At 41.4% G+C, this 13482-nt stretch overlaps 1 protein-coding gene across 1 annotated transcript; it reads right to left on the bottom strand.

Moving 5' to 3' along the window:
- Positions 1-817: 817 nt before the first annotated feature.
- slc16a5a (solute carrier family 16 member 5a) lies at positions 818-10416 on the bottom strand. Its single transcript, XM_079577922.1, has 5 exons — positions 10277-10416; positions 6948-7406; positions 5005-5148; positions 2731-3570; positions 818-1078 (listed from the first exon to the last, which is right to left on the bottom strand). The coding sequence occupies exons 2-5, from the start codon at positions 7297-7299 to the stop codon at positions 822-824; spliced, it is 1593 nt and encodes a 530-aa protein (XP_079434048.1). The 5' UTR covers positions 7300-7406; positions 10277-10416; the 3' UTR covers positions 818-821.
- Positions 10417-13482: the final 3066 nt, after the last annotated feature.

Genomic DNA, 13482 nt, shown 5'->3' with positions numbered 1-13482 from the left:
TCTTGTCCGTACTGTACTAAATTTGGATTTGGAACATGAGACTTCATTCTGGGCAGGCTGACCCGGAGTGGAGTATGTGAAACCCAACCTGACTGGCCGTTGCTGGCATCCAGGTTTTGTTGAGCAACATCCTGAAGAACCTGCCAACTTTTTATGATGTCACACGCTTGCATCTTGATGAAAAGATGAAGATCTGTATGTGGGACAGTGTGCGGGCATGGGGTGGAGCGAGGGAGTGGGTGGTTGCATGTGTGGGTATGTGAATGTGCTTTTGTATTTCTATATTATATCTACTTATACAGTATCAGAGTTTGGGTTTATAGGGTTCAACTTTGTATCTATTGGCTAAACTTTGGTTTGACATAGTTACATTCCTATACATTATTTTCCTATTGATTAAATGATCCATATCTATCAGCACAATGAAATAGTCTTGAGTAATTAGTTCAACATCATTCAGATGAGCAACTCCAAGAAACTACAAATCTCTTGTGCCTTTGTTTTCAGAGTTTTCACTGTTCTCACAAGCTTTCCTTACTTTAAAGTTACAACATTTCTCTTGATTCAGTGTTTTTTTGTTTTGGCATGTGCTGCAGAGCTTTTGACAGGGACCTTGTAAACGACATTTTGACCTCAACGGATTCTTCCTGATTATATAAAAGTTTTTAAAATGTCTAAAAGCCATGTGAAACCTCTGCCAGCTCTTACCAAGCAACACATGAGTCTGCACTTAAGGAGCAGAGTGAGACATCATAAAAAGGTCACATTATGGTGACTTTAGAAATAGAGCACGGTCATGTCAGCAACATAAAATCACTCATTCAGACGCTGGTGATGCAGTCTGCCCCGTTGGCCGAAACTTTGAGCTTGTTTTCCTCTTCGGGCTCATCTCTGTACGGACACACAGCTATTTCGTCCGCAGCAGTAGTTTCTGGAACGGGCAGAGGGGCCAGCTGCTTTTCCTCCTTTTTGTCCAGGTAGTAAAATGATGCCATGAGAAAAACGGCAGAAGAGGCAACAACGGCGCTGCAGGCCAAGAACACCGGGGAGTACTGGCCCGATTTGTCCACCAAGAACCCTGCAACAACAGACCACAGCAAAAACAATGATTATTTCTCACCGCTCAAGGTGAACCGGGAAGTCAGAAGCCAGTGCCTTTCTTTTGTATACACAGGATAGAGGCGTTGGTTAGAAGTGTCAACAAAGGACAAGTGAAGATTTATCATAGGTGATTTTACTCCCTAAATCTAAATGCAATCTAAATCCACTTTTGCATCATCAGTCATTGGCATTAGGTCTGCACAAACATGGATATATGTATTTAAAACTGTTCTGAAATCAGGATCCAGATCAAAAGTGGATTCTAAACACAATGACCCAGGAGCATAAGCATTTGAGAGAAGATGAAATAGGAAATGCTCAAATATTACAGGAATCCCATGCATTTCTGACCATGTTTGTAGAGGTCTGAACTACAGAGTTAGCAGCTTTTATGCATAATAAGACCCTAAAGAGCAAAGGATATTTGGCTTCCCTAAAACATGCAGTCTTTGAAATTTGCTGATTGCAACTAATTTCAATATGACTGTGGTTGTGATTGTGCTGAGTTTACATAACATTTTGGCAAGGATTCAAGGCCTAGTTAGTTTGTGTACCTTTGGATATGTACTCAGGTCTCTCGTATCAAAACCCAATACTTGTGTGAAAAGGTTAAACAAGGCAAAATAGTCAGCATGACAAAGCTGGTTCTGGCCAAGGTTATTCAAGGTTAAATGAAACTGTGTGAAGCATAAAGCTGATCCATGGGGAAGTTTAACTAACAGACCGCTAAATTTGACAACACTGAAAATAAAAAGTCCCTTATCTGACAAGGCCTCATCTTGACAAGGCCTTGGGCTTTTAAATGTTCAACATGATTAATTACTATGACCTTATGAGATGCCTGTACTTTAGTTATTCCATATTGGGACAAAATCAATGGGACGTTATGGGAAAAGACAAAAACAGGATATACAGGCAACTCATATGCACATTGTTTCTCCATTTGCCCATAAATAACAGGCTATTGGTAAATATGGTCCTTTCATTTCTAGCAAATAAACAATGAGGACAAATAAGTTCTCACAATGTCATCTACATAATATATCCCACAAGCCCTGCTTCCAATTTGTAAATTAGTAATTACAGATACAGATTTCATGTGTGGTCATACTGATTTGTCTGATCAATCATAGTAGAGGTTTGCACAGCCTTCAAACTAGGCTGGATTGTTTGAACTGAGCAGATAGGTTCTTCACGCTCATCTGGTTAACAATGGCTCGCCCCCAAACAGGAACAGTTAGAACTACCATTAAATCCATTCTGTTTTAGTTTTCCCTACTCCAGTTTCCTTCAATAACCTAACCACTGTTCTGAGCTCAAGACAAACCAGAAGTTGTTGGGTCATTTACACAACTTTGGCTCATTGTGGCTGGTTTCTGATGTCTAGATGTGAGGAGACCATTGAAAAAGGAAGGCAGATTATGTCTTTCATCTGTTCCATAACATACTTTCAATGGACTACAGTATGTTTATTCACACATATGGACTCCTTCATCCCTCTCCAACTATCTATTCTCCTTGGTTAAAATTCTAATCTCACTCTCATTTGACGACAGATTAGAACTTGTCATATCAATATCCAGAAACTCTAAAACATGTAACTAAATTGTTTCTGCTCAGCTTCCTTACCTGCCAGCGGAGGTCCTATGAGTAGTGTGATGCTCTCCATAATAGCCAGTAATCCAAGTGCGGAGGGAAACCTATTCATCGCCACAATGTCCATCAACACTGTGAACATCAGGGACCCCACGACACTCATGGACAGCCCATAGATCACCACAAAGGACACCAACACAGGAAAAGTCGGTCCAAGGCAGCAAATGCTATTACTGAGGCCATTCACGAACAGCGCGGAGGCGAACACGTAAATATGCCGCCCTTTGAACCACGGCATGCTGAAAATGATGCCAATCGGAGGTCTGACTACAATGTTAACTATACCGAGGATGGAGAGGAGCATGGCTGCTTTGCTTGGCTCCATGCCGTGAGCGGTCGCGTAGGGGACGAGGTAGATCAAGGGCACAACGAACCCAAGCATCATCCACGTTATCCCTATGGTGTAGACACAGTATCTTGAGTTGTTGCAAAACTGGTCAAAAGCCATGTGTTTTTTGACCGCAGACAACACATAGTTTGACGCTGTCCTTAAGAACCCTTTGGTCTTCTTGTCTTTCCCCTCTTGGGACAAAGATGGCCGATGGTTCATGAGGGGGGGTCCTCGAGGCCTCGGGAGCTGGAGAGGTCTCATCACTGCCCCGAAAACGCAGCAGTTGAGCAGGAGGGCGCCCAAAATCAGGAAGCTGCCCCTCCAGCCGTACTCGATGTGGAGGTAGCTGCCCAGCACGGGGAGGACGCAAAGGCCGAGAGCGGTGCCGGTGGATGACATGGCGTTGGCGAAGGCGCGGCGGCGGACAAAGTAGTGGCCCAAGATGGTGACTGCGGGCTGGAAGCTGAAGCAGAAGCCAAGACCTGTAAGCACAGAAGTTATTGTAGAAATCACAGAAATCAAGGCCGTGGGACCCCAGGGTGCTGAGGGCGCGGCAGCACTCCCTGGATTATTTGCAAACTGCAGGCAATATGAATTAATAGGAAATATGCACAGAAAAAGCGTTTTTGGGGTCAATTTTGTCCCTCAGCACCCCCTAACTATAATATCTTCCCACGGCTCTGACAGAAACGGCATTAACTATCTGAACCTGTTCCCACAAATTCGTACTTCTGTTCGCCAACGACTTCACGGACTTGTTTGAATTGAGCGTTCGATCCCCATACAAATGAATGTTGAAGCCAGGCCATATATTGAAGCATGGAGAGGTATGTGTATCTAAGCCCACAAAAAGCAGAAATCTAACTGAGTATGATTAGCGTTTAGAGTGTGCTAATTTGTATCTAGTGTAAAATCTCAAAAAGTCTGTATATTTATTAATGATTTCTAACTAGGCTTTCATATCACCTAAATGTGGTTGATGGGTTGACATTGACAACAGCTGAAAGCAGCTGGATCATTCATAATTTGGGATGTTTGACGGCTAAATGCTATCAGTTAAAAGAAAAATATACTGAGCAGGCCAACGAATTCTGGAAAGTTTCCCGGCAAGTCTCGAACTAATTTGGGTTGTGGGGCGAAATCCATATATACCGTGAACAGGAATATACTATTGAGAATTTTTCTTCCAATGATTGAATAATAACAATTGATGGTGTGATTTTAAAATAGAGCTGATTTGGTCAAAAGCTCGACAGGACTGTAATAAATAATAATAACGGCTTGCACTTGTATTGTGCTTTACAAGCCAGTGTCACAAGTTTCTCAACACTGTAGACATTATATTGTAGTCATTACTCAATAACTACACACTCTGTAGCGGTAATCTACTTTTGTAGCCACAGCCATACTGGGGCAGACTGACCATTTACCACGTGGCTAAAATGTGTTGTTTATATCTGATCTCTTATTATGTCAGTGCCCTCTGCTGGACACATGTGGAATTATTTCCCTTTTTCATTTGAGTTGCCCCTAGTGCTGCTTGTCCTTTTTATTTCTCTGTCTGTAATACTGTAAGGCAATATAAACTCGATAAAGATATGATACTGTATGAAAGCTTCATATAAAAAATGATGTACCATAAAGTGCTTTGAGTTCCTGAAGGAGATGAAAAATAGCTATACAAAATTATAACCATTGAACATTTTAGTATGTAAATCATGAACCGGTATGTTGTCTTGTCTGCTTTAGACTTTACGCTTATATTTTTATTGAATAGAACTTTCACACAGCACTTATCTCCTCAGTGTTGTTGCAAGGGCTTAGAAAAGGTTTTTCTGACAGGCATTTTGTGATTGTATTTGATATGCTACCTGCGACCATTAAAGCTTGTATTCGATTTGCAATAAAGTTCTGACCTGTAATGACCCCGGTTGTGATGTACAGCTCCATGATGGACTGAGCAAACGAACTGGCCGCCATTCCCACGCCGCTCAGGACTCCACCCAGCATCACGGTCGCCCGGCAACCCAGCCTCTCCACCAGCACACTGCAGAACGGCCCTGTGGCAAAAGCCAGGGGTAATGCTCTTAGTGAAATGCACAGCGGAGCAGAAAAAATGTGCGAGCCAAGCCCTAATCCTGGATGTTTTACATGGCTTCACTTTAGCGCTTGACCTTTTATCTAGTTTAAGAGGCTGCCGGCATTTTCTCACCAATTCACTTCCCTCGGTTTAATTAAAAAGTGAAATCTGTATAAATCTGTATAAATGAGTCAACCTATCTGTGTAAATCTGTGGTGAAATACAGAGTACAAAGTGTAAAATACAAAGTACACATGTCGAGGTAAACAAACTTTCTCAATGTAGCATTTGCAGAGTTAAGATCAAATCGATAATAGAGGTAGTGTAGTAGTCACATTTGTAATAATGACAATAATGTTTGTAGTGGCACAATAGCAGTACAGGAGATAATGTATTAATAATAGCAGTACTGCTGAAAAGCCTTCAAAAATTACAGGTTCAGGTGAGTGTTTTCTTTAAATCCACTTCTATAAATGCAAAACACTTAAAGTTGAGTGGTTCTACTTTGGCGTACTTCAGTATTTGCTTCAACGGGAGTCGTTAAAACACATTATAATATTCTTCTGGCCTCATGACATTTAAAAAGGGACATTACAGGAAGTCTGTGTAACCTGAATCTAACCTGTGTTATAGTTTTAGAACAGAGAGATCAAAGCTGCATTCCTATGGCTCAAAACTCTTAAAGTAAAGAGAATACATGTTCAATCGCCTTTACACAGGCGCATGTTGCCTGAACATGTGCGTAAACTCTGTCATAGTGATGATGAATAGTTGTACAATGAAAAATAGAGCTGGGTTATGGTTATGGTGATGGCGCGAAGTCGAGGTGGGTTAGAAACTACAACTGAGAAACACTGCATTACACTATATCTGCTTCTGTCTTTTTAGAGATTTAAATCTTTCACCATATTGAAACGGCCTTAATGAAAGGTGTGCTTTTAAATGATAAGGAAAATAAGTTGAATTTGGCAAACACGGAAGGAGAAGAATGATTGGATATGGATTGTTCAGAAAATGTGCGCTATTTACTGTCTGTACTCTGGACAGCGTAGATAAGCATCCAAATTAATTATGGTACTTTTTCCAAGAATTAATTTCCTGTTTTTATGACCATCAAACAGCCTGTTTAATTGTTAATAATAGGCATCAGGCAATTCAAATACTGAATAGCATTTGCTGAACTTAAAATAAACCCATAAATGTAATGGTGCAACAGGTGGCCAGTGACCACGCTGATCACCTTGGTTCAATGTTGACTTTGCAAAGCCGTTTTTTGCATGACTCACTCCTTCCTGGTGTCATGCAGATTATATAACATCTTTCTCACAGGATGGAAGTGCCATTACTGCAGAGACAGGCCCCTTGTGCTCCATAGAGACACTAATGCTTCTGACAAATGTGAGTTTGATGGTGACGGCTGAATCACGGAAGATCAGCGTGCAATACGAGATGGCCATAGTGAACATTATGGTAATGGTTGCTTTCAATACAAGAAAAAGAAAAGTCCCAAACAAAGCTAATGTCTAAACCAAGATAGGACAGAACCAGGAAAGACTAATAGGTTTAATTTTCTACATTTGTCTATTTAATACACTATAATACACCAACTTTGCGATACATTTTTGCCGCACTAGGACACTTCAAAACTAAAAAGTGTACAATTGTGCCGTACTTTGATCAAATATTTGGCATTTATAAGAAAACACAGGTTATAGTAAAGGACTGCTAGGCGTGAATTCAGGTCAGCCTTTGACATGTTGCTTAAAATGCTTCATGTACCTCCAGCGTGCAGCACTGACGTCATGATGGAGGGCACCCAGGATGTCTCACTGTTGGTTGCGTGAAACTCATTTTGCAGATCAGTATAGAAGATCCCCACGCAGGACGGGAAGGCGAGGGTTAAGGCTAGCACCAGGATTGTAGCGGCCAGGACCACCCACCCCCAGCCCCCGTCAGGAGCCCCGTCTCCGGTTACAGCCGCTGCAGCGAGGGCCTGTTGATGCACATTTCCTGGTTCTTCTGCTCCACAGTCGTTCGCCTCCTGGAGTGTCTCTGTCTCCACGTCACTGGGACAGTCTTCAGCCTGTAGGTGGCGCTCTCTGACCCCGCCGACTCCATTTCTTTGCGTCATTTTTTATCTCAGCAGTCCGGGTAAGCCCCCAATGTTAGCTATGTAGGTTGTGTAATAAATAAAGCAGGCTTTCCATGACACAGCGCTTTGGGCACCTTTGAGAGGACCTAAAATACAACAAGAAAAGTCAATGTTAATATACTGAAACTTATATAGAATGTGTTCAAAGTATTTTTATTACAAACCAGAGAAAAGCTGAGGCACTCTGAATCAGGGTTATTATTTTACAAGTAATTTTAAAGGTGCACTAAACAACTTTTTCTGTGGGAAAAAAAAGTTGATATTTGTGCATATTTGACCTTGTAGTGACCCTGTGGATGTATGAGTGGTCAGCATGGCACATTTATTTTCCATCACAGTGATCTCAACGACTTTCCAGGACCAATTGTTTCGTAGGTTAAGGATTCCACTGCTGACGGACTCGCTCACCAGACAACCTACAAAACAATTGATCCTGGAGCGTTGTAGAGACCACCGAAAGTAAAGGCGCCATGCTGACCACTCATACAGCCGCTGGGTCACTACAAGGTCAAATACGTACAAATATAAACTTTTTTGTCCACATAAAAAGTTGCATAATGCAGCTTTAAAATCTACACTTAGACTTAAAGGGGGGGTATTATGCAAAATCGACTTTTTCAAGCTTTACACCATGTTATTATGTCATTCCCTCATTAAAAACATGCCTGAAGTGTTGCCTTGGCACATTCACGTATTTTTGAGTAATCTGTAAAAACTCTGATGGCAGCCATTTTAACTATAGGTTTGCCTGAGTCCTCCTAGGAACGCCCCCACCTCCTGGAGACGCCTCCGAGCTTTCATCACCAGCCGAGTAACCAACCACTGCTCCTCAGCAGAACCCCCTCCCCACTGATGCCACAGACAGCGTGTGGAGGGGGTGTGTCGGAAAGGGTCAGAGGTTCTTAAAGAGACAGAGGCCTTTTTCAAGACATTCACTACAGCCATTTTGAGAGTGCAATTTTATGCAAGGCAGTTATTCTAATTTACTGCATTTACAGACCAACAGAAGGTTTCGTCATCATTGTAGTGTGATATAGACTGGTGCTATGTGATTGAAAAAAGCATAATACCCCCTCTTTAAGTAGATGTTGTACTTCTCTATCACAGCTAATCAATGAATTTTACCATAGAGTTTCAGAAATGTTCAAAAACTGCACAAAAATGATTGACAGCAATGGAATGGTCAGCAGTGTTTATATTTATAAGGTCACAATACATTTGCATATTTCTCTTATAATATATTACGTTATTATGAGCCTGCTGTATATTGAACATGTATATGAATTGGAATGGTGCAACTGGCGCCAACTTATGCAAATAAAAGTGTATGAATGTCCTGAGGGTTTCGAAAAGCTCCTAACATTGTGCACATAATGAAGCAGGTATCTATTATCTGCCCTTTGCTTGTCCATTTATGGCAGGGAGGAAAATTACACAGTATTTATATTCACACATTGTTCTGTTGATTTTTCCATAACACAAGGACTTCTCTAGTGCATTTGTTGACATTATGATTTGGCAAATATTTCATGCCAGCGCGCTTACCTCTACAGCTTACTAAGAACCCACTCCTTATGAACAAGTAAAACCTTACCTTGTCGTTATCAGCACAGAGTGTATTTAGTGGGCGAGTAAACTGGGAAGAAGGAGTACATCACACCTAAAGGAGAGCCAGGCCTGTGAGAACTTCTATTTATCCTTTTTTATTATTGCTGCGTCTTTGGAGGAGTGTGCTGTGTCATGCTTTGTTATCTGCCTCGGGACACATGGAAACTAGTCTAGCAATAATCCAACCCCCAAGAAAAGTAATCTAACTAGTCATTCTTACTGGGTTGTTTTAAATCTCATCTAAGAAGCTTCCTCGGCTCAACTGTTTTTTTTGCGAACCAAACCCCATACATTATGCCTTTGGCTCCACATTGTTTACTGTAAGACATGCTTGTTAAATAGCCCATTTGTTCTGCCGAGAAGAGCATCATCCACTGTTTCCACCCTGAACTTTTATCTGCAGGTTGGACGAGAGGAGAAACTTCTAGTGCTGCTTGAATATCTTTTCTACACGGTAAAACTCCAAGTCAACTGAGGGCCTATACATCCATAATGTAGCATTCACTGTAACTGTTGGAGAAGTAATATGCACTGTCACCAATAGATAATAAACAATAACAAAAGGAGGCTAATGTTTAACTGTAGCCATGAGCCCCTGAGAGACAGAGCAGAATGTTGTCATTTGACTAAGCCTGTGGATAGGATGACCCCGGCACACTTCTGCAAACATCCTGCATGAATGCTCCCACTGTGAAATGTACCAAGTGGATTTTCACAATGTTCACCTATTGGCAACAGGAGCAGGTTTAGCTCGCAGCGAGAGATTCTTAGATTATGTTGCTGGGAACGTATCAGTATTATCAGCAGAGTACAGACATTTTACAGACTATTAAAGGCCAACACCAATAGGCCTATGATCAACAACGAACGCATTGTTACTCTACATGTCACACACTTTCTTCAGCGTGCAATTGATTATGAAGTAAAGGAAGCTGCGTCTGTAAAAGTTGATATTCCCTGATGATAAGCTGAAAGTTGTGTTTTGAGGGAATTGGGACAGGACGTGAGAGATGGAGGTGCGTACACCCCAGTCATAAACCGCCTGCAAAGACTACACTGCCTAGAGCGCGCGTAAAGGCTATTTGTCTCACGTTCACATTCTCCCACGTGGCAACCAGATAATATTTCAAGTTGTGCCAGAGCAAACCCCATTTATACTCTGCCTGGATGCCAATTGCGACACAAACGCTGTAAAGAGCTTATAGTTGCAGAAATATCCGCCTTTTGGTACAGCTGCCATTTGAGACCGTTCTGTTCAATGAGACGCGCCTCCATGGCTTCAACAGCATCCATCATTGAGAGAGAAGCTCAGACAAAGCAGATATTCCGCTGTATTGTTTTGTCTCACCTCTCATTTGGGTTGGCACCGTGCGTGCTCCCCTCACGGTTCAGACGGAGGCGCGGTCCGTGGTCCATGGATGACCGCCGCGAAAGCTGCTGCTGTTGTTGCTACCGGGGGCTGAGGGGCTGAGCCGTGTCAGAGGCGGTAGGAGGAGACTGCCGAGGCCGAGGAGAGGGGGGAGGATAAGGGCTGTACATCCATGGCTGCAGCCCACACGACGACAAGCCCCGGCCCCCTCCCTGTCCCATTAGAAGTGACAAACGCAGTCAAGAGCGGCTTCAGGCGCCTGTCATTCAAGTCCAGATCAATGCCAAAGGTTCTGCATTTTATTCAATTAGATCAGGAAATCTCAATTGGAGGGCAGGAGGAGCCAATACCGGCTTTAGCCTACAGGACACACGCCAGCTGAGCCTGGTTATTCGTTTGTTTGTTTTATTCAGGGATGTATTTGGCCCATGAACTTGCCATATTAAATGTGTGACTTACACCAATCGCACTTCTTGATGGGCTACGATTGTGAGGGGGAAAAAATTGACTGGCTTCACTTCGTGCCATTTTTTGTTTCATGTGGATAGTCCCAGAAACTATATGGATAAATACCCGTTAAAGTACTCTGAAACGCAGGGGAAACTGTCAGTTGTTGTGGTCCAGCCACTCCTCCCTTCCTTCCATCTCCCCCTCCCCTTGTGTGTTTACCTTGTTAGTCAGTTCCTGGGCAGTTCCCTCATTAGTCACCTGCTGTGCTCCACACCTGTATCTCACCTGTATCTCACCTGTCAGTTCTTGTTCAGTATTTCTTAAGTTTCCTGACAGTAGCCTATTTCTTAAGTTTCCCAATATGTGCTATATAATGTAAAACATTGGCATTGCAGGAAATGGTTCTTTACTTTGAGCTACAGTGGTGAGGTTCGGCCCTTGGTGTTTTGGCAATGATGAAAATCTGCCCTCCTCGAAGCAAACTTGCCTCCCCCTGCTCTATGGGCCCTTCATGATGACTTGATGTCATGTTAAACTAACCTTAGCGACTACATTTATTGCCCAGGCAAACTGTAGTGTATCAAAATGTCCAAATGAGTGAAGATGTATAGTTGCACTTGGTGTCCCCCGTCCCTCCTTCACAATACAGGCTACTATTTCCTAAAAGAATAGTTAAACCAAATGATAAACTGCAGTTAACAGTTTGACCGTCTGAAAGTTTTAGTTTTTCAACAAATACCTCTATTAAACAACTAAAACCAGTATTTGTTTGTTTTGCAGATCTAGATATGTGATCACAGTCTACAACTGGCTTTACTCACCCGCGTTGCATGATGGATTAATTTACATTTGGCTGTTATCAGAAAAAGCTCTACCTCATGTGTAAAATGCTGTGTTATATAGAGTAAGACATCATTTTGAGAGCTACTCTGCAAACAAACTAAAATGTCCTCCATCTGAAACTGAAAGTGTAATTTCCAGAAAATGACACACAACATCATTTTAAACACAGACACACTTTTATGATTAAAAACCAGACTTGAGTCCTGTTAAAATTGTTACATGTAAAGAAACAACGTTGGTAGACAAATCCAAAATATATAAAATAAATAAAAGTGAACGAACATTCAGACAAAATGTTTTGTTTTTTTTCTGGTCGGCTTTCAAACATTTCCCCACAATCTCCATTGACAAAATTCACATTTGACATCAATACTGTTGATAAATGAGGACAAAGCAATTGTTAGTAATGATTTTCAATACACCTAAATGAGTACTAGAAGTGCGCATGTCCACAAACGCATGCAGGTGCTTTAGATTAACTGGCAATATGATCCGTTAAAAATCTTTTAGGTGGGTAACTCTTGAAAATAAAAGAACTTTCGGGTCTTCTGAAATGATAAATTGAGCCATTTTCAAGCTACAAAAACAACACAGACCTTGAGATTGATCAATAGTTGTAGACCGTCACATCAAAATCTACACCTACCACAGAGCCATGCCTCCCCTGGTCCCACCATGCATCACATTCACTTGGCTTTACTAACACCGAGGTCAGACTGATTCCAGTACGAAACACCATAATCTCTAGAACAATGCATGCTCTCAAGTTTTCACGTGCCAGGACAAAGGTTTTTTTTCTTTTTGCATTTGTTAATAACATTGCACATTTTTCCACACAAAAGGGGTTTGGAGTTTTGTCATCACTACAAAATTTGGACGATAAATAAAAAGAACTATGGGGTTTTCACGATAAGTGCTTTCAACATTATGCCTTTAAATAGCGATGACGAACATGCAACTCAAGAGGATAAAGCTAAAGCGTGGCTGAAAACAAGTTGATTTTACATTTTTCTTTTTTACTAAGATCGTTGTAACCTGCACAAATTAAAGTCGTATGTTCAGTCCAAAACTAATTGGCACATTATTTTTGGTCAATATACAAATTTGGCCTCGCTCCAAAGAAGTCAGGGATGATATTGATGTTGTGTACCCTTTTTTTTTTTTTTTTTCCCATCGTTATAACAAAAGGAGGCACCAAACTGAAATGAGGGACAGGGCTAACTGTGCACAACACTCAATGCTCAAAGGCACAACACTGGAGACACAAAATTCAGGGCAAAAAGGTGCATTGAAGGCCCACGGATAAGGGAGGAAAAAAAATCAGCTCCTCTTTTGAGACTTTTTCGATTTGTATAATAAAGCACGGATGAGGTACGAGGAGGAGGCAAAAAACATCAAAGATATCGGACTGAACAAATGGGGAGCATGACAACAGCAAGAGCTAGGGGATCATAAATGTTTTTGTTCATGCTGAAATGTGACTTTTTCCCAATACAAAGAATGGTTCAGAAGTGTTCAATGCTAGTGTATATACATCATGTAATGATCACAGGCTCCTCTCTTGGATTCGGGAGCACGTTTCTCACTGCCACAATAAGATGTACACAATGATATGTATATAGCTGGAATCAAAAATTACATTTATAACAACTTTATAAGCATTGGTACACGTTAAAAAGATGGTAAAAATGTATATTGCTGATTGGTTAAAAGTTTTTGCATGTTTGTATATTAATGATGTAATGCAAGAGGCTAATGAAACAGTCCATGAAACAATGATTTATGCTAGCTTTAGCCTTGCAAAACAGTTTTTTTTTTAACTCATTTGGATAGATTTGAGCTTATGCACGAGTTTAGTTTGTACGGATGTTGCTACAAGTGCTGCAAAAATG

Source organism: Gobius niger (genome assembly GCF_951799975.1).
Source record: "Gobius niger genome assembly, chromosome: 19".
In the NCBI taxonomy this organism is placed as follows: domain Eukaryota; kingdom Metazoa; phylum Chordata; class Actinopteri; order Gobiiformes; family Gobiidae; genus Gobius; species Gobius niger.
This window is presented reverse-complemented; position numbering and strand designations above follow the sequence as displayed.

What these genes read in the sequence shown, in the direction of transcription:
- slc16a5a (XM_079577922.1), bottom strand. Translation starts at nt 7,299, where the DNA reads ATGACGCAAAGAAATGGAGTCGGCGGGGTCAGAGAGCGCCACCTACAG. An exon ending in GTCAGTGCTGCACGCTGGAG is followed by an intron (nt 5,149 to 6,947) that starts GTACATGAAGCA and finishes CTTTTGCCACAG; the next exon opens with GGCCGTTCTGCAGTGTGCTG. An exon ending in CATAGGACCTCCGCTGGCAG is followed by an intron (nt 1,079 to 2,730) that starts GTAAGGAAGCTG and finishes CTGTTGTTGCAG; the next exon opens with GGTTCTTGGTGGACAAATCG.